A 25,657-nucleotide genomic window follows, 5' to 3' on the forward strand; every position below is an offset into this window, starting at 1 on the left:
GCTGCGACTAAGCAGCAGCGAAAATATCAAACAAAAGTAATTTATGGGCAAGATAATATAAAAAGAACAAATGCCATGGAGTGAAGATAGAAATGCCCACTAAAACGAAAACAAAACACGTGACATTACACAGCTATTTTTTTATTTTTATTAAATCTTTTACAAAATAATGACATGACATCACAACAATTATAGCAAAATTGAAGTGAAAAGTTCAATCAAAACCATAAACATTCAAGAGGGGTTCTTCTTTTTAACAATAATCATTTTTCATTCTAAAAACACATAATAATTTAAGACAATGAATTCCATCAACATGTCAACATCCTTCTTGTTGCCACCTTGAATATTATAAAAGTTTTACACAGATGTCCCGACTGTGTTTTCCTGAGAACAGCTAGCTTGATTTAATAGTCTTTATATCCCTTTTGGTTCCTGCTGTCTAAACTTGAACTAAGCTTATTCATACAAGAATTGAAAGAAATATATACTATATATATATAAAATCACAGACAGAAATGTTTACGTTGTGCGGTATGACACAGTATGGTTTACTAAATTAATCAATATGGCTCCTGATCTAAATATAGGCTAAGCATTAAAAGGCTTACTTCAGCTTTTTGTGTCTGTCTCATTTGGGCCTTTTTGGCTCCTTAAAGTTTCTCTGCTACCAAAACCTTGGTGTAATTAAATTGGATGTCAATATACCCAGCTGTCAAATCGATCTTCTTCTCAACTACCAGTTATTGCAGAGATGAAGCCTCATCTGCCCATCAAAGTAAGCTTTTCACGCTTTTATCGCCACTCAACAGGACTGCTGCGGCATCGGGGTTTAGATTAGATTCAACTTTATTGTCAAAGAGCAAGTACAGGTACAAGCCAATGAAATGCAGTTGCATTTGCCAATAGTTCTAAATGCAGCGGCTCCTCTTTTAACCGACCAGAAAAAGCGTTGACACCTAACTCGGGTATTGGCATCCTTTCACTGGCACCGATTTGAAGATTCGATCACATAGCAAGTTTTAAATGTACGATCTCCCTCACATCTGCATCCCTGTAAGAGCATTGCAGTCAAAGAGTGGCCGTAGCCAGTAGCTCTGAGATCTAGATTAAAACACTGAGGTGATCCAATGAAACAATTTACCTCTTCATATACGCACCACTCAGACTTTAAACTATCTGAAAACATGCAAAAGACTCTTTTGACACCTAAATAGATCATTTTGTGCTGATATCATATTCTGTTGTTCATTTATTATTATCATTGTTTTTTTAAACTTTGTAGCGCAATCATTGCTATGTTATTTTGAGCTGCTAATTTTTTTATCTTACTATCTGATTATTTTCAAACATGCTTTATGAATAAATCTAACCTCGACTTTGAGGTGAGAGCGTGTGCGTGTGGCTCTTTCATGTCCTGAGATATCTGATGCTGCTGGGGAAAACTGCAGAGAGGTGATTAAAATCATACAGCACAAAAGCATTTCATCAGAACTCTGAGGTTTTGGAGTCTTACACAGATCCTTTTGGCCTTTGTTTCTTTTGGAAATTCTCTGACTCCTTTAAAATTAGCACCATCCCCTGTTCCGGTTGTTTGCCAACGTTACGAACCACGAGGACTCAACAGGCGGACAGTCTGAGAGGGCCGCCTTCCTTTGATTCCTATTGTGTGCTAAGGCATTTATTTCCTCTTTGCTGTTTCCATATCTCTTTCCCCCAAGCCACCGTGAGCAGAGCTCGTGCTCTCTACATCCTGATCCCAGCGTACAGCTCGTCTATCTGGGACCTGAAGTGTTGGCGCAGTTCGTTCCTCTTGGCCTTCAATGTTGGGGTGAGCAGGCTGTTCTCGATGGAGAACAGCTCGGTGTGGATGTAGATGGCCTTAACCTGAAGGACGCATGTTGGCACGTTGAGTTAAAGGAGAATGAGGTTTCACTTCCAACATATGAGCATCTCACGCTTGCAACAAGTTTGTGAAAACACTACAAGGTGTACAGAGCTGTATATTAGAGATATCTGAAATCTTAGCCGATTTATGAGTGAGTGCAGCACCTGCTCGAAGGATTTGAGGTCTCCCTCTTTGCCCAGACGCAGCAGGTCTTCCAGGATGGCTGCCTTCACATCCTGTACATAGAAGAAAAATAATAATGATTTGAGAAGTTGATCCACCATAAATGTACAGATAAAGCTGTACCAGATACAACTCTAGCATGAAGTCAGCGCATTGTTTCTATGGCACAAGCTCACAATCTGAGTTCAAGGGCGATGGTACAGAGAATGTGATGTCGACGTCACCCTGTGTTGAATTTTTGGTAAACTGGGGTCATTATTTGTGTGTTCTGCTCTGAGGTAGTTTTCGCATGAAGGAATGCCACATTCTGACCTTTCAGGAACGTGTCTTTATGACGACTCACCTCTAAAATCACGTCTCACACCAAAGCATGCAAAAAACATCCGCCCATTTAAGAGAAAATACACACGGAACAAAGCGACTAATAAAACTTAGCAGCAACGACTTGATAAATGAAGACATAAGTGAATGTCTTTGTTACATTTAGAATAGATTTAAAATAAGAAGAGGGTCAGATTTGCGAGAGATCAGCAGATCTTACACCCAAAAAATAAGCGAGTGTAAAGCCGGTAACAACCAGCGTAGGTGGCAGGCAGCCATATGCCAGTTGCTTTCTCACGTCATTCTCCAAATGTGTTTCCTCATCCAGTTAATAAATATGTTAAAAACAAGAGAGGGCTGCTACTAAAGGAGGGAAGAACTTATAGAGAGGCACAGAAGAAGAGCTGCTGCACAAGTAAGGATGTAGAAGCAGGGAACGGGTAGCGGTTGAGCAGGGCCGGCGGTGTGCTGGAGGGAGCTGGGGTTGTAACAGAAAATAACAAAAGCGTGTGTGTTCTGGCCTTAAGGCATCTCTTCAAAGGTTTTTTTGTTTGATGTACCTCTCAGATGTTTTCACAGAAGCGTTATCAAAATATGTACAAAATGCAATTCAAGGTAGGAGTTATACAGCAGCCGGAATTATCATCTTCTTCTTTTTACAGGATATCCTTCATAAAAACTGTAATGACTTGTTTCTGTTATAATTTGTAAAAAAAACCTCTCAGACGGAGTGAAAGTGAATGTTTCAACCATTCGCTCATTTCTTTTACAAACCCATGTTCGCTTCCCCTTCTCGCTTGTTTACAAGCTTTGAAACTATCAGTGGTCCCGCTGTGGTCACAGCTGAAGTTTTGGCCTGGGACAGCAGGAACAGCACTAATGAAACCGACAAGATCATAAAAGACATCTTGGTTCTGATCATAAACGTTCATGGAAGCAGCTGAAGAATTCCCTCCCTGGTTGTGAATGAGTGTGTATAGGTTAAGGGGTTCATTTCAGTGTGTGAAGACGGATGGAGTTACCGCTCTGCCACACAGCTCCTTGTAGCTGTCCTGCAGCCCCAGCGTCCGCTTAGTCCAGCCAGACAGGAAGTCAGGGTCAGGAACCACTACCGCGACCAGACACGCCTGCATGAGAACAATGCAGATATGAGAATAAATACAAAGTGGAGTTAGATCTTCGTATTATATCAAGTAAATCTGAATCTCCTTTTCTTCGCCTACCTGCAGACTGTCTCCGTGCACAAAGACCTGTGCCACCGCATCGCTCCTTACGTAGATGTTCTCTATCTTCTCAGGAGCGATGTACTCCCCCTGAGCCAGCTTAAAGATGTGCTTCTTCCTGTCTACGATCTTCAGCGTGCCATTCTGTGAACACACGGACACGCTGCACTCATACTGCATACTGTATGCTCAGACGAATCATTTGCTTCAGGCGAATCCATCTGGAGTGAAATCGAGTGGATCAAAGTAAGTATGAGGACGGACTGAAGCTGCGTAAACCTACCGGAAGCCATTTCCCAATGTCACCGGTGTGAACCCATCCATCTGCATCGATGGTCTCTGCCGTCTTCTCTGGGTCTTGCAGGTAGCCCTGGAACACGTTTGCGCCCTTCACACACACCTGGAAACCAACACACACACACACACACATTTGTATAGAAATGAAGGGTGGCAACGTGAAGCGCGAGCGATGCTTTCTGATCCTCCTTGTGCTTCACCTCTCCCTCTCCGTTTACAGCCAGGTACTTCATCTCCGGAACATCCACCAGTTTGATTGAGTTGCAGGGCAAAGGCGCTCCGACGTGACCTGCGGACCGGAGGTCAGATTTAGATTGAGTTTTACAGACCACTGCACTCATTTCAACACTTTTACGCAGCTACTTTACCTGCATTCCAGTCTCCGGGCATGGTTATGGTGCAACCAGCAGTGCACTCTGTTTGTCCGTAGCCTTCATAGAACTAAGACACGAGATAAATTCTGACTCATATCATTATGTTTTTTACTACTGACTCTGCCAAACAGACGACAATGAGATGTAGAGCCGGCTGAGAGCAGGAGTGAGAATGAGTAGGTCAGACAACAGCCTCTCTACACAATACTAAACATGCAGAATTCCAAGAAAATGTAACAGAAAGCGATCCGATAACCTGTGAGCCTCAACTAAACTCAACCTGTGTGTGTGTGTGTTTTACCTGACAGCCCAATGCAGCTCGGAGGAAGGAGAGAACAGTCGGAGAGATGGGAGCAGCTCCCGTCAGCATGAGACGCACGCGGCCTCCCAGGCTGGCCTGTAGGGGCAGCAGAGAACATCGTATACAGGAGAGTTGCTTCTCCTCTGAATCACATCATTTCCAGACATTTTAAACCTTAAAATGCAGCAGCAGGACACCTGAATAGATACAACTTCTGAAACGCCTTCAGTAAAAGCCATCTGAGGGTGATTCCAGTGATGTATATATTGTAGTGTGTCATCCTGAAGCTGCCATCTTACCAACTTTTTAAGCTCTATAGCTGCCATTGAACCAATTAAAAGTCAAAGACAACATGTACTTAGAACCGCTTTGGACTGGATCAGTTGAGACTTCCTTTTCAAGTTAGTGACCCCTTTTTCTTCTTCTTTTATTTTTAAGGTTTTTGCACTTCCAAAAAACGCCTCCATCAGGGGCTGGGGGCGTGGTAATGGAGAACAACCAGACCAACTAAAATGTTATGACCGCTATGTTAATAATTCCACAGCCAGTGTGGCAACTAGTTGGCTTAATTCAAGAGAGAGAACAAAAAAAGGTTCAACACTGACGTGAAGTGGAAGCAGCAGTGGAAGAGCACGAGCTCAGTGTTCCTCACATTTTTTTCTCTATTTAATAGTTTAATATCACCTGCTGGAAGCGCCACATAGAGCAGGATTATCAAACACATGCTTCACTTAGTTTCCCACTTGAGACAGTTGTTCATATATAAAGATTTGTGTTTGGAAACGCTGGCTGGCATTGCAGAGTGACTCCAAACTGACTTTTATAAGACCCCCTGCTGTCTCCTGACGCTGGCTGCATTGGAGTAAAAAAAAACTCCATTTGAACACGCAGCAAAGACGGCCTCCAACTGCCAACTACAGCATAAAATCTACACCTCCGTGAGAGGCACCCGGTTAGAGTGGTCTCTCTCTCTCAAACAGACCCAACAGAGTGTTACAAGGCAAAAAAAACGAGAGGCAGATGTTCACAGATGCTCCAGATGTTCCTGAATACAGATTTCCAGCTTGGCCCCTATCAATCAGTGTCAGCACACATCCGTTTATTTATGTGTTCTGCTGTTTGTGCTTCATTAGTATCAACCTGGTGTCTGCTAACGGTTTATCTGGTGTAAGCCAAACAGACTCCACAGAGGAGAATCTGCACTGACCTGCTGATCAGACACCGGTTACACCGTCTGTTCCCTGAATACAGAGACTTTTTGACCATCAGCAGCCTTTCTGGTCAGCAGAATTTTAAGCATCATTTCAAAGCAAAAACTGAAACATGGAGCACTCGACTAAACACAAGCACATCGGGAGTCGTCAGCGTGCTGGCTGCGTTGTACCTGGACCCTCCTGAAGATGAGTCGATCCCAGATGCTGTCTCTCCTCACGATGCCTCTCATGATCTCTGCCTGCTTCCTCCTGTAGGCGAACTCCAGCAGCCAGCGCTTCACAGGGGTGTTGGCCTGCCCAAAGATCTGCAGAAACACACACACAAAGGCTCAGTCCAAACACATGGAACGGCTTTATCGCTGCTGTTTAAATCAGGTCGCACATCCACCAACAGCGCTGCTGGTTAGATCTACCTTATCATACATTCTGTTGAGGAGTCGCGGCACAACGGGGAACACGGTGGGTTTCAGTGTGTTCAGATCATCCGGCAGCTGACGAATGTCTCCCTGGAAAAAGCCAATCTTGGCTCCCTGCCCTAATATGCATCCCTGTCACGCAAAGATGACACATGGAGAATTTTATCCAACGTAAAACTGTTTACAAATCTATTCTTAACAAGAGCGACTGCGGAAACTGCTGAGACGTACCTGGACTACTCTCTCAAACATATGAGCCAGGGGCAGGTAGGACAAGTGGACATCACTGGGACCCAGTGGACAGCAAAACTACAGCAACACCACACATAGCCAAACAGAGAAGTAAAGCAGTCAGGGTTAATGTTTATATCCCGACCACCCGCTAAAGCATGTGGTCCAGCGGCAGAAAAAGACAGCGTGACATCCTCTGATCTGGACTGAGTGTATGACTGCAGAGAGGTCATGAAACTCTTAAAATGACCCACCCTGAATCAGCAGGCAGTCTGAAGGGTTCAAACAACACGTTGGAAACAAGTTAGCAGAATAAAAAAAAATAGGCTCTGTGTTCACCTCTCCTCACTCTGCTCCAGTTCTGGTTTTTCTGGTGTCTGTCGACAAAAACAAAAGAAAAGCCTGCCTTTGCATTTGATAGAAACCAGCACCTCACCTCTGTTATTTTCATGAAGGCTGAGCAGTTAGAACCAATATTCCCGTGAGTCAACATAGCTCCTTTTGGGTGTCCTAAAAGTGAGCACACAAACACAGCTCCTGTTTTAAATACTGATGGAAATCCCGATATTCTTCACCTTTCACTGTGTGTGTGTGTGTGTGTGTGTGTGTGTGTGTGTTACCTGTCGTTCCGCTGGTGAAGCAGATGACTGCCATGTCGTCAGGTCGTGGAGGCTGAAGGGACGATGGTCAAACGATGCAACATAACACACGCCAGCTTTATCATTTAAAATACTGAGGTTATGTAGACGTTATGTAGAGGGCCGGAGTTTACTTACGACTGGCTGCTGATGGTTGGCCTGCCCGATAACCTAAACAGGAGAAGACTGTTATATAGTCACTGCAGAAAGAAACAGAAAAGAGAAATACATTCGAAAAACAGCAAGAAGTTAGAAGAAACGAGCACAGGGTGGCAGAAGATGAAAAGACAAAAATAAGATGAAGCCAAAGCAGTACATTTACTAATGCTGATAAAGAATAAATTACGGAGAAAAAGTGGAAACCAAGAAGGGAAGCAAACGATGCTGAATGTTTCGGGCTGAAAGCAGAAGAATGAAAATAAGACTAAAGATAAAAGAGAGACCAAGAACTGACGAGGCCTTTATTTCAGCACTGAATACCTTTCACAGAATCCTGTATTTATGTGTTTTATATTTTATTCCCACTCAAATTCACAGGAATTCTATTTCATAACATTCAGCCAAAACAGGAAATAGTGAAAAAAAGCCGCAGGAGACGCTGCGGAAGGATTGACTTCCGTCCTGGAAAAACCTGGAAAATTGCCTCCCTCGTACGAACATGTCAGCTCCTGCAGCATCTCTGTGTAACATTTATACAAAGGAGCACGTTTGACTGCTATGAGCTCCAAGGCCTTGTTACACCTGAGCGCCCACAGCTGAAACCTCTCCCACTGGCAGTATTTAGAGGTAGGAGTCTCTGCAGAGCGGAAGTTTCCCAAAGAAGGTCGGAGATTTCCTGCTTTTCTACTTTTTTCCCAATAATTGGGTCTCAACACCGGCAACAAAGATGTTGACAGCACATGCTAGCTTCAAGCAACAGAGTGAAAAACTCCCATTTGGATTGGGAAATGCTCACTTCTGCTCTACAGAGACTTCTACTTGGGTTTTCAAGGCTCTAAACTGGTCTAGATTCCCCTTATCTAGAGGAACCTTTAAAATAATTAATGCTAAAAATACAACTCTGAAGTTGAGTAATCACATGGTTTTAGATGTTCAAAGATCAAAGATCGTGGCTTTGCAGGGGCTGCGTGTAATCTCTGGAAAAACAGTTTATTGTGCTTTAACCAGAAGTTTGTTTTACTGTCAGGTCAGAATAGACTTGATTCCACTGTGTTTATATCGCTTTTGGTTTGTTCAAATCTTACTGTCCATCTCTTTGGTTTAGGTGGTGTTGTTTTAAATCTGCCTCAAAAATTAAACTGACATCAACAACTTTTAAATCACTTTTGATGCTTTTTCAAACTCTTATAACAGTTGTATATTCGTGGGCTCTGATAGGTCGTCCAGAGCCTGCAGAGACGGAGCTGCTTGCACACTCTTCCCTGTAGCACTTCTTGTGTTTCAAACGTGTCCCTCACACAGCACGCAGGTAAGGGGGGAATTAGAAAAATGACTTTCAGGCCCTACTGATTTATCTTGCTGACCTCCATTTCCTGCAGACTTAGGATGTGGATCCCAGCCTGCTGCCCCCTCTCCACCAGGCTGACGCTGGGGGTCTCCATTAGAACGATGGTCTTCACCGAGTGCATCGTGTCCTTAACGCAGTCCAAAACCAGACCGACTTTGTCCGTCACGTCACAAACTATTGTTGATATGGAAGCTGCAGACGGAAACGCGAGTTAAATCTCTGAGGAAACAGTCATCCAGAGCGAGTATCCACGTCGGCGCCACTGTGGCTTACCTTTGTCTATGATGTAGGCGATGGCTTCTGTTCCCAGCGTGTCATACAGAGGAACCGACACCAGGGAATAAGTGTAACATGCCAGTTCGCTGATGGTCCACTACACAGACACAACCAAGCTTTAAGCATAAAAAACAGCTGATAAATCCTGCAGGTGCTGAGTGTGTGTGTGTGTGTGTGTGTGTGTGTGTGTGTGTGTGTGTGTGTGTGTGTGTGTGTGTACCTCAGGTCTGTTCTGAGAGAAAATGCCGATGTGGGGGTCACCGGTCTTGGAGTGTCCCTTGTGAAGAAATGCAGAACCCAGATTCTCTGATCGCTCCATTACCTAACACAACACACACACAACACACACACGTAGAACCGCAGCACGGATAAACAGACACAGAAACTTGAGCCTTGTTCAACCTCATTATAGAAAAAGGAGAAAGAGAAACGAAGCGGTGCAAGCTAAGTATCATTAGTGTTGTGGATGTAACGCAGTTACACGTGCACTAATACATGACAAATGTTGCTGGCTCATATTTCCCCAAAACAGCTGTTTGCAGTGCCTGTAACTTTACACCCTCCTGCTGTCCAGCTTGAGGCCACCATGTTTTCTCCGCTGTGGGTGAGCCGCAGCTGAGAACTCCTACCTCTCTGTAGGACATCCACTCATAAGGCTGTTTTGGTTTCCTGGAGCCCAAACAGGGACCGTTATCTGGGGGACGAAAGGAGGATGATGAGAGAGGACAGGAGGTGCTTCCAATCTCCTCGTACATCTCCCCTTCACACATTCAGTACACACTATTCCCTGCTAATGTGTATATTCTGCTGCCGACATGTGACACATCTGTTTCTGCTCAAAACGTGGAAAAACAACAATATTTATAAGTGAAGGGAGACACTGATGTAACTGGTGCTCATAGTGTTCAGGGTAAAGGAAACGTCCCGCTAAGGAGAGAGACCTAAGCTCAGGTTCACTGTTGTAGAAAGGCACCAAACATGACATTTTAAACCCACGCAGGAAATCAAGCTGATGATCAAAAAAAACAGGCTCTTCAGTGACACGACAGCTGAAATCATACACACTTACTGGAGACTCTCACGCCTCTGTGGAAGAACTCGTACATTGTTCTGGCATCATCGTAGATGTGCGTCAGGTCACTGTCTCCATGCAGCAGAGCTGATCGGCGCGCCAAATCTCCGCCCTCAAAAAGGAATCAAAAATAGGTCATAAAACCAACAAAAACACTGACATCATATCTTTACTTCTCATGTGCTCTGATAAAATCAACATACAACCCACACTTCCAGGAATTTTTCTAAAATTCTACAAAAAAAATGTATAGAGACAAAAAATTAAAATAAAAAGTTGATAGGATACACAAATCCCATGATTCTGGAAGATTCTACAATCTAACTGGTGGCAGGTAAGGGGGTCAGGGTTGAGTATAAAGGGAGCTTTCACCAAAGGGTTAGTCTTTCCGTTACTGTGGCACATCTCAACCTCAATGCAGAATTACAAATAAGCGATTCTGTTGACACTGAGTCTGGGGCAGAGCTGTCAACCGATCACCACCTGGCGGTGAGTTGGATCTGATGGCGGGGAAGACTGCCAGACAGACCCGATAAGCCCAAACTGGTAGCGAGAGTGAACTGGGAACGTCTGGCGGAGGCCCCTGTCGGCGAGATCTTCAACTCGCCCCCCAAGGAGAATTTCTCTCGCACACCGAGGGAAGTTGGGGATATGGAACCTGAATGGACCACGTTCACTGTGGATGCAGCTTCCAAGAGCTGCAGCTTGAAGGTTGCCGGTGCCTGTCATGGCACTAACCGGAGGACCCGCTGGTTGGACGCCAGCGGTGAGGAAAGCTGTTAAGCTGAAGAAGGAGGCCTGTCGGTCACCTGAAGCATCTGACAGGGACCGAGTGGCCAAAAGGGCTGCCTTGTTGGTGTTTGCTGAAGCTAAAACTCGGGAGAAGGACTTTCGGTTGGCCTCAAGGATGCTCTGGCAAACCATCTGGCAACTCAGAAAGGAAAAGAATGGCAGGTCCCAGGTTGTGCTTCTACTGGGTGCAGAACTGCTGACCCAAACTGAGGGTATCGTTGGGCAGTGGAAGGAGCACTTTGAGGATTTCCTCAATCCGGCCAGCATGTCCTTCATCGAGGAGGCAGTCTGAGGGCTTGAAGGAAGAGGGATGTCAGGGTTTCCCTCCTGGATCTGTTGCCCCTGTGGCCCAACCTAATAATGGATGGAAGATTACAAAGAACTTTTGTCTGCCGACATCTACAGAGCAGAACATTGTGCAACGATTAAGAGGGAATGGGGAGAGGCCAAGGCAAGAGGTGTGAGATCTGCATGAGAAACTGTCATGCCACCATATTCAACATAGCCAGGTGGGGCTTTATGACAGCAGACAAATGTTCTGTGGTCAGATGAGTCCTTGTTTCAGCTGCTTTCGAGAAAAATAGAGGTCTATGTTCCAAGATGATGAAGAACCATCATCTTTGTCAACAACAAAGGACTGCTGAAGCCTTGTATTTAGAAAGAAAAGACACAGATTCCTCTGAAAAAAACAGAAGCAATTAGTTTCCTTAGTTCTCAAACCATTAAAAAGACTGTAACACAATCATAAACATGCCTCTATCCTGACTTTATCGCGTGCTTTTTCTAGTTAACATTTTGTAAATACACTGATGTCGCTCATTGAAAGCCTGCCTGGAAGTGGGGGTTTGCCTGCACAGATTTAATCAGCGACAGCAGTTACATGGAGTTAATCATTTGTAGATCTGCACAGTGGAACGTGTGTTATTTTCACACTTGTGCTTGAACTCACCGGAACCTCGACCGACTGCATTTGGAGGTCACAGATTAGTGGAAGGGCCTTGGGCCGCGTTGCCAGGTAATAGGTTGTCGCTGCTGCCACGGCCCCCATGCCGACCAACACGGGGGTGGAGGCAGTCCTGATGTACTGGGTGACGTCATCCAGATGTGGCAGCTTCAACATATGTAAGAACTCTTGGCTCAGCATGTTGCTGCTGCTGTGCGGATGGCAGCTGGAAAGGTGGAGGAAGGGTGGGTTTGATGACACCGAGCGCTGTGCTGACCCCCAGCAGAGGTGTGTGTGTTACATGTAGGAGTGTGTGGAGAGAGGCTGTTGAGGAGGAGACCTACAGTGCGATAAAAAGAGAGGCTCAATCTTTACACCTGACTTTGAACTTCAGCTTGCTCTCCTGCTCTCTGGAGCTGTACGACCATGAAAATATCCAGTTTAGCATGCTGCCATTTTCCTTTTTAAGTTGCACTAAACTCCACGGTGTCAGTTAATCCTCCAAACAATTGGAGAGAATACCGTTGGTGCCACGGACGTAAACGCAGGGAAATTTACAAGCAATCTGTATCAGATTTTTTTTTCTTCTTTTTCAACGAGCGGCGTGTCTGTCTACAACAGATATCATAACAGATTGCTTCAAACGTCTTCTAAAACCTCTGACATGTGCGATAACAAACTCCAAAACAGTAAGAACACTCAGAGCTGTTGTTATCAGAGACCAACAAGCTGTTAGGAACAGAGGCCAAATACACAATGTGCTCCTGATTCCACTGCAGGCGAATCTGCTGAGCTGTGGCTCGTATTGCAGCACAGACAGATCGAGTGTCGTGTACTCAACAGATTTTCTCAGGATGTGTTCAGAATGATCTTGTTCTCGTTCTGAGAACAGGTTTTCAGTGGTGCAACTCATTCTCACGCACGCACGCACACACACACACATACACACACGAGCAGGCAGGGCAGAGGAGCTGTTTGAGGATAAACAGATCAGAAACAGAGTCTGCTGTGTTTTGGTGAGAAAAATGTTCACTTCTGTGTCGACCGTGAGGATCAAGACTATGACTTAAGCCCAGACTCAAAAAGCAAACCCTCAAAACAAGCCCAAACAGCACCAACAACCTTAATGTCGTACAACTCATTTAAATATTAAACAAATTGGTCAACCATCAGCGAACAAGTAAGACGGCGAGCACGAGGTTGACTGAAGGAGCATCGAGGGCGCACTTCCTGTTACATAAACCTTCAAATGAGGGAAGTCCCCGAATGCAGAAACTCACCTGAAGCGTTTATGATGAAGAATTTGTGCTATAATCAGTCCTAAGCTTACATTTTCCTACCGCACAGAGTTGCAATGTACAGAAAACCAAGCAGGTGAAGGTTATAGAAACAAATATCACAAATATCAAGAAAAAATTCCTATTAACAGAATTTCTTTACACAATTTTAAAACAATTACACTGAAGTAAAACTGGAATATCTAAAAAAGAAAAAAAAAAAAAAGACTTAGCACAGTGGTGCATGTACTGATATGTTAATTAGCCATGTGCTAATTACCATATGCTGATGTTGCTGAGGGCCGGCTTAAAACAACGGGGATCAGGAGCTGAAGTGTATTCAGTGACTCTGAAACCGATTCTCGGGCCTGAAGTAAACCCAGGCACCTTTAACAGAGCAGCAACCACTGTGGCACCACGGAGTTGACAGCAAATGGTAAGTAAACCAGTTCTGCCAAAGAGCCGCAGGACCCCTGAATGTGGAGGATTTAGCGAACAGGTCATGATTTGTAGGAAGATGTCATCCACAATTAAAAGCTCTATGATTTCCTCTGCCAAGGCACAGGTTCCAGTAACATTTGTCTGTCAAAAGCAAAAGCTGTCAGAATATGGTGCCGATATGGATCGCTTTCTCTCCATTTAAAAATAAGACTGACCTTGCATGAAGAAGTGCCCCTTTAGATTTGTGATCATTACATAAAGAAAATTCCTCTTAGAAAACCACCTAGTTTCTAAACCTCAGAGCGCAGCGGGATCGGTTATTAGCTTTTAAAACTGAAAGAAAATTAACATTGCATGGCAATTGCTCATCCTGATAACTAGAAAAACCTGTCAATCACCTGCGTGCACATGGATCACATATATTAACTATCTCTCCTCACTTTGTACAGAAACAATGCAGAGCTTTTTCTGCTTTCCTGTCGGCTGCTCCTTCAGCTTTACCAAACGTTCTCCACACTAACCTGCAGCAGAGAGCAGCCAGGTGAGGCGGCTGCTGTGCGTTCTCGGTTGATTATCCACTCACAATACCTACAGGAATGCTTTTGTTACTAAAGTGACCGCTCACACGGAGGAAACGCTACGACTGGCACGAAGGACTCCCGAGCAGATTGTGTTAAAAGGTGATGTGCGATCACAGCTAATCTTCCAATCAAAGGTCAGACTCAGCACTCCGATTGGCTGCTTGCAACAAGACGGTCAGTCTGATTGTCTCCAGGATGGAAAGTAAACAATCAATCAATCAATCAATCAATCAATCAGCTAATCCATGGGCGAGATAAGGCAAGAAGTTGTGTAATTTTAGGATTTTCGTAATTGAGCAGGAAACACTCTTTTTGTCTGTTTACACACTCTGCAATAAAAGTGGAGGGAGATGAGTCGTCCCGGAGAGAATATTTTTCACACGGGATCAAACCGGCGGCTCGGTGGTCTCACCTTTGCCTCAGTGACCTACGACCGCTGTGTGGTCAGCTGAAATGATCAATCACGGCGAGATAAAAGCTGATCAAAGGAACAACAGCAGCGTACACACTGAAAACCGACCATTCCATAAAGTATTGTCCCCAGGCTGTTCGTCCTGTCTGACCGACACGATTTATTTTGTGGTCACACGGAGCCCCAAAAGGCGGTAAATCCTCCCAGCTGGGAAGCTGAAGGAGGCCTGTTTTTCTTGAAAATTTTCGTCAATTGTGAACGAACTATCAAAAAAAGTTAGATTTTTACGAGCTTGTATTTGGTCCAACACCATCAAACGACCTTCATGTAAAAAGCAGCCACTCGTGGATGATATGGATTAACCCAACACAGCTGAGAGAGCGAAAGTAGGAGGTAAAGAGAAAAATTATATGACCGAGATGTCTATAGCACTTGTGTTATGTAAGCACATATCATTAATCAGTACAAAAGGGAAACATGTGTGCCATGCAGAAAAATACCCATAATATCTTTCAATTACTCTGTTAGTATTAATGTCATCAGTGCATGTGCTACACAGTGATGGCAGTATCATGCTGTGGGGATGTTTTTCTGATAGAAGGAACGATTGATGATGAAAAACAAAAAGGAGTGTTCGGCGTTTCGGGCCGGAGGCAAGAATCTGTCTGAGAGCCATCGAGATTTATAATTTCAGAGTAAAAACGAGCACCAGCACAGGAGGTTTAGTTGTACTTTAACCAGCTGGTTAAAGTGGACTACAGACGTATTCTTTCATCGGTTACATTCTCTGAAAGTTGTTTACTTAAAAGGGCCACTGAGCAAAGAGTCCTCTGACTTTTTAAAACAAGCAGAAAGAAAGCAGGACAAAAAACAAAACTGGGGGAAGAGCAGCCAGGACAGACTTAACTCTTACAGAGGAGCCGACGTGATGATAAACCTTGGAAATCATCACCCAGTCTTATAGATGATAAGAGAGATACGTCTGTCATCCAATGTTAACATTTAAAGTGACAACAGAGAAGGGTGGGAAGCTTGAAACTATGTGCTTTTGACTCATTTTGAAGCGCAATGACTTTTATGGTGCCATAAAACACCCTGAGGGCTACGATGCTACTGTTCACCCCTTTTGGCTTCCAGCCCAGTACAGTGGAATTTTGCTTTATGGTACCAGGTCAAGCTACAACAAACCATGCAGTTATTATCATCCCTGGCTCCTTCTGCCACCTCAGTCCGGTTTCAGACTGACATCCAAATAAGTTCTTCCTATCTGAAAAGGCTTAGTTAGTGTATGTGAATCTTACACCGAACTCCTGGGAGTTTTCAGCCTTAAAACCAACAGTACTGAAATATTTAAAATATAGGCTACATATGTTGCACGGCTACTTCGAAAAATACTTTTGACTTGGTACCACATACCTGAGATCCAATGTTTTTTGGCATGTGGATAACCCCCGGCATTCCCACGGTATAAACGGTCAGCATGTCTTTGGCAATATGCATCTGCAAATCTCGTTCCACTGGGTCGCCCTCTTGTCGTTCAAGAAGAATAACGCTAACGTTACCAGCTTTGTCGTGGGTGTTTGTGCGTGTTCTCATAGTGACTGACATTTCTCCCACTCGGGCTAGATGCCTCCGCCTGAGACGCTGACATAAACCGGTCGTGCTGCTGTCGTTAACCTCTGAGCTAACCTTGCAATTAGCTGCGGTTTGTCCCAGGTCCAGGTTGTATGAAAATACGCCACCGTACGCCATAGCACTGTAACAGTACTAGGGCGAGTTAACTTGTTATTATCGCGTTAACTCATCAATTATTTAACGCCGATAAAGATTTTATCGCGCATTAACAAAGTTTTTTTTTTTTTTAATTATATATTTTTTTTTTTGGAGGGGGCTTTTGTGCTTTTAATGGATAGGAAAGTTCAGAGAGACAGGAAGCAGGGGGCAGAGAGAGGGGGAACAACACGCAGCACAGGGCTGTCCAATACGGGACTCGAACCGCGGCAGCTGCAGCGAGGACTATAGCCTCTTGTACAAAGCCACTAAGCCACGGACCACCCCTGTTTTATTATTTATTTTAGTATTGTAAAAGTCTGTTGCTCCCAGGCTTTTATTTTGTAAAAGTCTGTTGCTGTCTGCTGCGGAACCAGAAAAGAAAGTAATTGGTGGATCCACCAAACATGGAGAAGGGTACGGAACTTTTACTCGGTCATTTTCATTTTAAAGTTCTTCCAGACGGTCGACAGAACCAAAGTCATCTGTCAACACTGTCAAGTTGAATTGTCTTATCACCGTAGTAGTTCTAGTCTAAAATATCACTTAAAGGCAAAACACACAATTGATACCAGCAAGTCATTCAAGGAAACAGACAGTGGAGCAAGGCTTCTACATAAAAACTACATAAAAATGCTGATGTTAAAAGTGTGTTTGCACAACAAATGTTATGGTACTTTCATCCATATGTCAGTACATTTAAAATAAAACTAAATGCTAAAAGCTATACACTACTTTAGAATTCATTTTTGGATTTTGCGTACAAATGCGATTAATCGTGATTAATCAGGGAAATCATGTGATTAATTAGATTAAAAAATTTAATCGTTGCCCAGCCCTAAACATTACACTACATTTTCACTTGACATTTTTGGGTGCTTCTGGGGGTGTCTTTGGCAACTTTCTCGGTGTGACAATATGTATGTTCACGTGCGAGGCTGCGCATGTGCAGGGCTCAGATGGACATTGGTTTGTACGACAGTGTTGTTACAGCCGACAAGCGTGAGGGAAAGTCAGAGAGCAAAAAAATTACCAGATTCTCTCGTACTGCCTTAATCTCTCCGCTTTGGAATAGGTTTGGCTTTACAGATACGTCCCTGTGTCAACCTAGCCAGCTCCTGTTTTGAAGAAAAAAAACCTTGAAATAAAAAAATCGTATATATAAAAAAAAAAAATCACCAATTTAACATCTGATTGTTCACTAATTGCATGGTGCAACAAATCCCAGATCCCTAAACATACTGAAATATCTGGGCATCTAAACACCTTTTACTGTGAAAATAAGCATCAAAGTTCACACGTTTGACAACTAATTTACAACAAACTGACGTGGAAAAACTGTTACTCTCTCCCATCCTCTCCCAGTCACGACCCCACCACCTCTAACATGTGTCCCGTGACGCTGGGGGAATGACATTAAGGGAATTGCCTCACCAATGTCCTCACTTATCAGCTGATGATAGCACTGCTTTTCCTCACATGCTCAGCTACTGAAGCATCTATTCCACCCAGTCTTATCAACCCCGCCGCTTGCTGCGGACTCAGCAATCGCCGCTACGCAGAAGAGGGGTCGGACCGTCGGGGGGTGGGGGTCATAGAGGGGGAGCCAATCAAAGCGACGACGAGGGTTCACAGATGTTACCCAATCAGAGACCTTTCACCTCAAAACCGACAGTCTGTCCACCTGCATGAATAATCCCATAGGCTACCTTTGGATTGTATTTATGAAGAACGGAATTATGGTTTAAGCCCAAATTCAGGCGCAAAACACATCTTTCAGGCTTTGGCTCTCATCTTAATTCACTCATGCGTTTAACTTGACTGGACACTGAACACACTGGCACCGAAAACCCTTAAAACAACTTCCAGTGTTCAGAACCCCCCCCCCCCCCCCCCCATCCCTCTGGCTGCAGCTGTTGGACTACGCTGACACGCTCATTCATACAGAATCCGTTAAATGCACCTCGAGTTTTCTTCTTACGTTTCAATTGGTGTCAAGTGAACGATTAGCCGGAGAATCGTTAACAAGTATAACTGCAGCCGACTCAACCTCAGAGTCACCTGCGCGCTGGCTGTGGACGGTCACAAACTAATGTTCTAACGGGTTGGTTCGCTCGCGCTGAATTAAAACGTACGTAAAATAGATCAAGTCACACAATGGCGCGTGTTTTTCTATCGGATGCATCGTCCTTAGAAGGTTGTACTATTTAATTATTAACCATTATATTAACACAGCCCTTTCAGTAAGAACCTCTTAAGATGGATTTAACTGATGTCAGTACATTGTGAAGTATAAACGTTGCAGCACAGTCTATTAAGTTCAATAAAAAAATTAACTTTGTTAAACTGACCTTAGTTACAATCCCCACCTGTTGACAAACGCTCCACTTCTTGTTTTTGACCACGCGAACCTAAGTTAACACGGCTTCCGGGCTTGTGTTTCAAAATAAAACCAGCGCTATTTCTTACACTTTCTTTACAGGTGAATACTGCTGGAACTTAAACTGCTTCGGTCTGTAAACCAGGGGTGTGGCTACGGGGGGGCTGCCCCCCTCCCCCAGGAACAAGTCCTGCCCCCCTGAGAAATGCCCTGTCCATCCAAAGAAAACTGGCCAGAAAAAAGGCCACGATTTATTATCTCTGTTTGTGTCTTGTATTGATAGAATAAATGCAGGTGGTGATTTTAAAAAAGCATATATCTGCAAAGTTTATTGCTTTATTTATTTTTTTGTAATCGTGTTTAGTCATTTAGTCATTCTGGCACATGAGAAGGAAATCACAGAAAATCTTGACATGAATGAATTTGTTTCAGAATTTGCTAAGTGTAACCGCAGACTTGTACTGTAGATAATAGTCCAGGTCGAAGGTCAGCTATTCATGAATACCAGTAGATGGTGCATCCCAACATTTTCAATGTCAACATTAAATTTCCATTTAGCATAGCCAGGCTTTTCAAAAAAAGTTAGTTTTGTTGGAAGGTGGGGATGGATGGGGGTGGGGGATGGGGGGTTGCTGGTCCACAGCCTAATATCATAATGACTAATGGGCTATGTTTCTGTTCTAGCTCTCCTGTAGTAATCATATGTTGTATACCTTTGTATATAGCTTGCTGTTGGTTGCATGCATCATACAAGTTCTACATTTCTTTACAAAAAACAAAAACAAAAAAAAAAATCATAAAAAAAATTCCACTGAGCCACAAACGAGATCTGACATAGGCCTACTCTGAATAGTTTATAAACAATTTAAAAGTATTCCAGATGGATGTGACTTGAAATTGCCTAGATAGAGTGGTAGTTGGGTTTCATCCTCTCTTACCTTAACCATGCCTCTGAGTGTTGAACACTTTGTTCTTCTGCTGGACAATGGATGTAGATTTTAGTTCTGGTATACAACAGGACTGGAGGGTAATAGTATTCTGGTACTCTCAGCTTTATTTCTTCTCTTTAGCAGTTACTTGGTGAACACATTTCTTGCGACCCTGATGGCGTTGTAATGATGCGTTTGCATGCATCATACAAGTTCTACATTTCTTTACAAAAAAATAAATAAAACAAACAAACAAAAACTTCATAAAACAATTCCACACTGTTAACAAAATTGACGGTCATGATTTATGCTAGTGTGACCATAATTTCATTACCGAATTTAATTATTACTATTATTATTATTATTATTATTATTATTATTATTATTATTATTATTATTATTATTATTATTATTATGCTTGAAGTTGTAGTAGTGGTTTTCCACCGATTTTTTTCAGGTATTGTTTTCTGCCCCCCTGAGACCATGGGGTGGAAAATGGAGGAAAACCTGCTTGTTCCTCAGCTCGTGTCACTGCCACCAGTTCCAGAGGCTTGTGAGGAGTTCATCTCCTGTGCCTGCTCCACGGGATGCAAGACAGGCCGATATGGATGCAAGCCTAACCCATGTACTGCATCGTGCAAATGCAGAATGTCAAATAGTACTTGCATGAATCATTAGTTTTTGTTATGCCAGTAGGTGACACTACAGTGTCTTCTTTTTGTTTATCGTTGAAAACTATCCAAGGGCTGGATTAGAATGAATAGGCCAATAGGCTATGTTTTTATTCAAATGTTCATGTTTATAATATTACTGTTCTTGTCATGTACATAGTTTTCATGGATAAATGTTTTCATTATTAGCATGTTTGAAATCGTGTGGATGTGTAGCTAAGTTTTATTGAGCAATGGTTAAACTACATGTTTATTTTTTTATCATATTTTATTTTTTTTTTTTGCCCCCCACCCACAAAAAAACAAGACAAAACAAAACAAAACATAAAACCATCAGAGTAGTACATTAAGCTACTGCCATCTTAACCATTTCAGTCTTAGTTCATGTACTTATCAATTTGGTGCAAATCCATTCACTCATTCAAAAGTTAGCGCGCAAGCTAAAAATCTGCCATATTGGCAGTCGGCCATCTTGATAGCGTTGACCTCCAAAATTGAATCAATTAATACACCTATTATAGAGTGTAAACACACAAGATTTTGTGAAAATCCGCCAACATGTTCCAAAGTTATTGCACAATCAAAAAGTCGGCCATCTTGAAAGTCGGCCATTTTGAAAAAGTTGGTCTCCAAAATGTTGTCAATGCATGTGTCTGTCATAAAGTATTAGTACACAAGATTTGGTGCAAATCCATCCATCCATTCCAAAGTTATTGTGCAAACACCAAATATAGTGGCGGCCATGTTGTTTTTTGTGTTTTACGGCTAAACCGTAGCTTTTAGAGATTGGCATACGGCAGATTTGGATTCAGCACCCAAAAATCATTTAGAAACAACACTTGAATTACTTTTCCTCAAAAATGCCTACACCTTCTTATTTACAGCCCTTTTTCAATTTGGGGACCTGGCTACCCCAGATGAGCTAACTGCCCACCCACACATGCCATTCTGTTCACACCTCTGCTGTAAACGTGTACCATATTTCATTCTGAGGATTTTCAGACAAACTTAGACACAATTTTTACAATTTCAGAACCCCATCTTGTGTCTCATTAACTCAGTTATTTCTTTTACAATTATTTTGAAAATAACCTCGCCTAATTTCCGGTTTTGACAAAACTCGTGGAGTGCAAGACATGGGAGGCTTGTTGGCCACATTCGGCTGTTCCCACAGTTCCATTAAGAGCCTTCCTTTACCAAAATGTTAGCCAGCACACTGACTGGGGGAGAGGATGCAGCTGTTCCCACAAAGCCTCCTGGGCCACAGCTGTCCTCTGGTCTGCAATTTTAATGTCGGGGTTTAACACGCCTGTCTGGTGCTACAAAGTGGGAAATGTATGCCAGGAGTGAGCCCTCCGGTCTCAGACAGACCGACAAACAGACGAGTCACTGGTAATATTTAACTTCAGTGTCCTGGCTGTGAGCACTAAAACCCATCAGCCATTTCAGCCTATGGCTGCATGGCTACACCTGCTGGACAACACAGGTGAAGCATTTAATTCCATTATGAGCTGTGAGTCATTTCTACACTTTTCAAATGCTTAGGAGTGATTTGGCCAGTCTTTATTGAACATATTTAGTAAGTACTGACAGTTTAGGCTGTAGGCTAATGAGTATTCAGACTTCTTGAAAAGAAACTTTTAACTGTGCCAGCCTCTGTCAGCTCTTTTGTGTAGCTGCCTTTAAGACTTGCACAGCCATGAGGGGAAACTTTGAACTGTTTTTTTTTAATTTATTTATTTTTACAAATTGTGGGGCATCTAGAATATTCTATCCTCTTCAGGGCTCTTTGCCATTCCACCCTGTTGTTGATTTACTTGAGAGCTTTGAGTCACTGTCAAGCACCACCATCCAAACAAATCTGGGTCTAAGGGGTATTCACACCTACCTCGTTTGGTCCGGACCAAACGACCAAACGGACCAGATTTTCGTTGGTTCGGACCTTTTGGGATGGTCTGAATACAAACCACCGAACTTTGGTCCGGACCAAACAAGTGGACCGAGACCGAGCTGAAAGGTCGGACTCGGTCCGGATCAAACGAACCCTGGTGCGGATCTTTTGGAGGTGTGAAAGCAGACCGGACCTAATCCCAGACTTCTTGCTTTTTTGTACCTCGGGAGCATCCGTCGTTTGTCTGCTGCTAGGTAACAGAACAGAGCGTCGTTCTTCTAATTACTAGACCGGCTGTGGTAAAGCTAACGAAAGACCGAAAATAATATTTCTAGACCGAAAATGAGTAGGGGACAAACGTGGGCCGAAGAGGAGACCCGTGCTCTTGTGGACGTTTGGGCAGATGCCCACATATCATATATGTTGATAAATTACTTGTACAGCAGCATAGTATCTACACAGTTGTGAAAATAGCAAAACGTTGAAAAAACATATAGTTTTGATTATATTAAAAGCAATAACGGCACGGAACGCGTCCATGACTACATTCACTTTTTAACTTAGCACTTTGTGTTGCGCGTGTCGATTCTGACCATTAGCCGAACGACTTCGGGGCGCGTGGCTTTGTTGACATATTTTGGTCCGTTTACTGAAATGTACAGTCTGAAAGCGAACCGCACCAAAATGAAAAAAAAAGGTTCGGACCAAAGCAAGTGAACTATCGGACTTTCCTGGTCTGAATACGCCCTAAGTGTAACAAAGCAGTACACCATGATGCTCCCTCCCCCGTGTTTCACAGTGAAGAACGAGGCTTCACTGTTGGAGCCACTATGATTAACATAGATGTGATTAACAACATAGCCACTATGTTGGAGACACTAGAAATATCAGAGTATTCTTTTAGTAAGCAGCGTTTTTACTTTATGTTGTCCATAAACTGGACACGTGACCTATTTTAGCAAATTGTAGGAACTTTGCTTCTCCGTGTCATGCAGACTGCATGCTGGGGGTGTGATGTTTGTTGAATATCTCCACCTGGGGGGTATTCCTAGAAGCTGGCTTAGCGGAAAGCCTGGCTTATTTCGCTACTTCTGGCTAAATTTAGCGAGAGTTCCGTTCCATAAAGGTGGCTTATTTGAACGCCTGCTGAGTAACCATGGTAGTTTATGCTGCTGAACTAGCCTGGTCTCGGGCAGGCTAAAGTTGAAGCTTAGCTTAGCTGCAACTCAAATGGCCGACCGGCTGAAACGGACTCCGGAAAGAAATGTTCACCAAGAATTCTGCGCTCCCGCAACTCATGTCTTGTCTAAAAAACGAAAAAAATCAATCAGTCGGTGCCAGTGCAACTAAAGAAACGCAACTATACACACGTATTGAACATGAAATTAAATGAGAGAGAACATGGTATTCATTAAAACTAATCAAACAAACATCCGATCTACACCCACGTAGGACCAGACTCAGAAAAATGCGGGATAGGTAATAATGTTAATGATACAAATTATTTGTACAGTCAAGGACTGTACAAACAAGATATTAGATGAAACGCAGGAATTAAAACATCTTACCATATTAAAAATATGACCTCTGTCCTTTCAGGCTGCTGCTCCACATTTACAGTAACCGATAATGTAAAACAACCTACTGGCTGAAGTATTTGCATTAAGTTCATCATCTCCCTCAGGCTTCCCTAATGTTATCGGTGCACTACACTGTACCCATGTACGCATCCAAGGCAAGGCAATTTTATTTGTAGAGCACAATTCGTACACAAGGCAATTCAAAGTGCTTTACAGCTACATAAAATCACAAGAAGGCAATAAAATCATTCCAAAAAACAAAAAAATTAATTAATTTAAAAGTGAAGAATGCAGATAAAATACTTTCAGGTGTCATATCCACATCTAAATAGAACTGTTTTCAGTCTGGATTTAAACATTGTGACATTGTCCAGGCCCCTGCTGGACCCGTGGAGGCTGACTATGTAAACCGAACATTTTTCCATATCCTAAATGTACAGGTACACTTGGGGATAATTGTCCTTAGACTCTGAACTGGATTTCTCATTTTGAAAAACACCACATCAACCCCTTTGAGTAATGCTGAGCAATGTTACATTTATGCCCTGTGAAACCTCATCATTGACTCCTATCCTCCGAGCATACAGATGATCTGTGATGGAGCTCATTTCATTTCCAACATTGAGGCTAAATGGCCGGGATCAGTTCATGATTCTAGGATCTTCCGAGCATCCTCACTGGCACAGAAGTTTGCACAAGGCGCAAGAATTTTACTAACCCGAAGGAGTGTACTTTTGAAGTAAGGTGTAGCATAGGCAGAATTTTGGTAATCTAATGAGAGGTCAGGTGTAGAGGTCATCTTAAGGAATTTAAAGTGCTCGTCATACTTTATTATAGATAGCCATATAAGGCATATATTGCATCAAATTGCCAAGTCTTAACACATGTATATCCATCCAACATTTCTCTTATTCTGCAGGAGAGTTCAATGGTGTCCTGCTTGGGGACAGAGGCTATGCATGCTGGCCGTACCTCCTCACGCCATATCCTGATCCAGGAACAAGCACATGCACATGCACATGCACATGCTACAACAAGGGCACGGATAGAAATGACCTTTGGCCAAACTAAATACAGGTTCATTGCTTAAAGTTCTCAGGCACCATGGCTGACTTCTGACAGAGCCATCTTAAATTAATAGTATACTTCATATTTTATACATTTTGTCTTGTGGACAACATTTCAGGCTCAAGTCTTTTCTTCCTTAAATCCCTGCAGTTTCCAGTGCCTGAAAGGACTCAGTTTCTCCTGACACAGTGAGGGACCTTTACAGGGACACATATTTCCTTTGATCCTTAGTGTTGTGACCTTTGAGTTAGAACTTCTTTTCATAATTTAGCATTGACACAGTAGCAGTTTAAGTGAGAGCAAGTGTAAGTCTAAATGGACAGAGATGATTTATAACTTTCCACACGTTTAGGTCATGGCACCCCACTGTGAATATAAATGGAAAAAACACATTTCTAACACGTTGCATGAACCGTACAATAATGACAAGTTTGAGTTCAAGTTATGTTGAATTGTTTAATTATTATTACATGTTTCTCAAGCTGTGGAGAGAAAACAAAATTAAATACAGTTCACAACACAAAATTCTCCTTTATCTGAATTTATACTAACATCCCTCTCCAGTTTCATAATCTCTAGCTTGATCTTTTTTATTTTCAGTTTCTTGTATTCCATATCTAGTTTGGTGCTCTCTTTATTGGACAAACACATTTCTTCAAAGGCTACTTACCACTGAAATATTTTCCTGTACTTTACCTTCACCTGCTGCCAGGTACGCTTTTGGCTGTTAAGATTGCTCCTGTTGAGATGTAACAGTGAAAAAATAATATGCGGGTCACACACACAGGATAATATAGTCACTACAGTATGATGATGCGTGTCGATTATTGGGTTATTAATAAAGTGAGCAGGGCCAGTATATTTGTGCAGTACATCTCATACAGAGACAATTCAGCATGCTTTATGTAAACAAATTATAACACAAAGAGGAGAGTATAAATACATGAGGACAGTAAAATGAATGTCAATGGTATGAAACTT

General features: G+C 42.9%; 1 protein-coding gene across 2 annotated transcripts; it reads right to left on the reverse strand.

Annotated features, from left to right (window-relative positions):
- Nucleotides 1-837: 837 nt before the first annotated feature.
- LOC142397468 (long-chain-fatty-acid--CoA ligase 1-like) lies at nucleotides 838-18,601 on the reverse strand. 2 transcript variants are annotated; one of them, XM_075480846.1, is made up of 21 exons: nucleotides 18,527-18,601; nucleotides 11,683-12,016; nucleotides 9,939-10,053; nucleotides 9,499-9,563; nucleotides 9,090-9,191; nucleotides 8,867-8,966; nucleotides 8,610-8,785; nucleotides 7,225-7,257; nucleotides 7,069-7,120; nucleotides 6,885-6,958; nucleotides 6,449-6,526; nucleotides 6,215-6,349; nucleotides 5,972-6,106; nucleotides 4,588-4,683; nucleotides 4,281-4,353; nucleotides 4,113-4,201; nucleotides 3,899-4,015; nucleotides 3,616-3,759; nucleotides 3,415-3,519; nucleotides 2,053-2,124; nucleotides 838-1,887 (listed from the first exon to the last, which is right to left on the reverse strand). In XM_075480846.1, the coding sequence occupies exons 2-21, from the start codon at nucleotides 11,875-11,877 to the stop codon at nucleotides 1,747-1,749; spliced, it is 2,097 nt and encodes a 698-aa protein (XP_075336961.1). In that variant the 5' UTR covers nucleotides 11,878-12,016; nucleotides 18,527-18,601; the 3' UTR covers nucleotides 838-1,746. The 2 variants fall into 2 exon arrangements, with proteins under 2 accessions (XP_075336961.1, XP_075336960.1); XM_075480845.1 differs by having other exon boundaries at nucleotides 18,509-18,560.
- Nucleotides 18,602-25,657: the final 7,056 nt, after the last annotated feature.

This window comes from Odontesthes bonariensis, chromosome 13 (assembly GCF_027942865.1).
Source record: "Odontesthes bonariensis isolate fOdoBon6 chromosome 13, fOdoBon6.hap1, whole genome shotgun sequence".
Lineage (NCBI taxonomy): Eukaryota > Metazoa > Chordata > Actinopteri > Atheriniformes > Atherinopsidae > Odontesthes > Odontesthes bonariensis.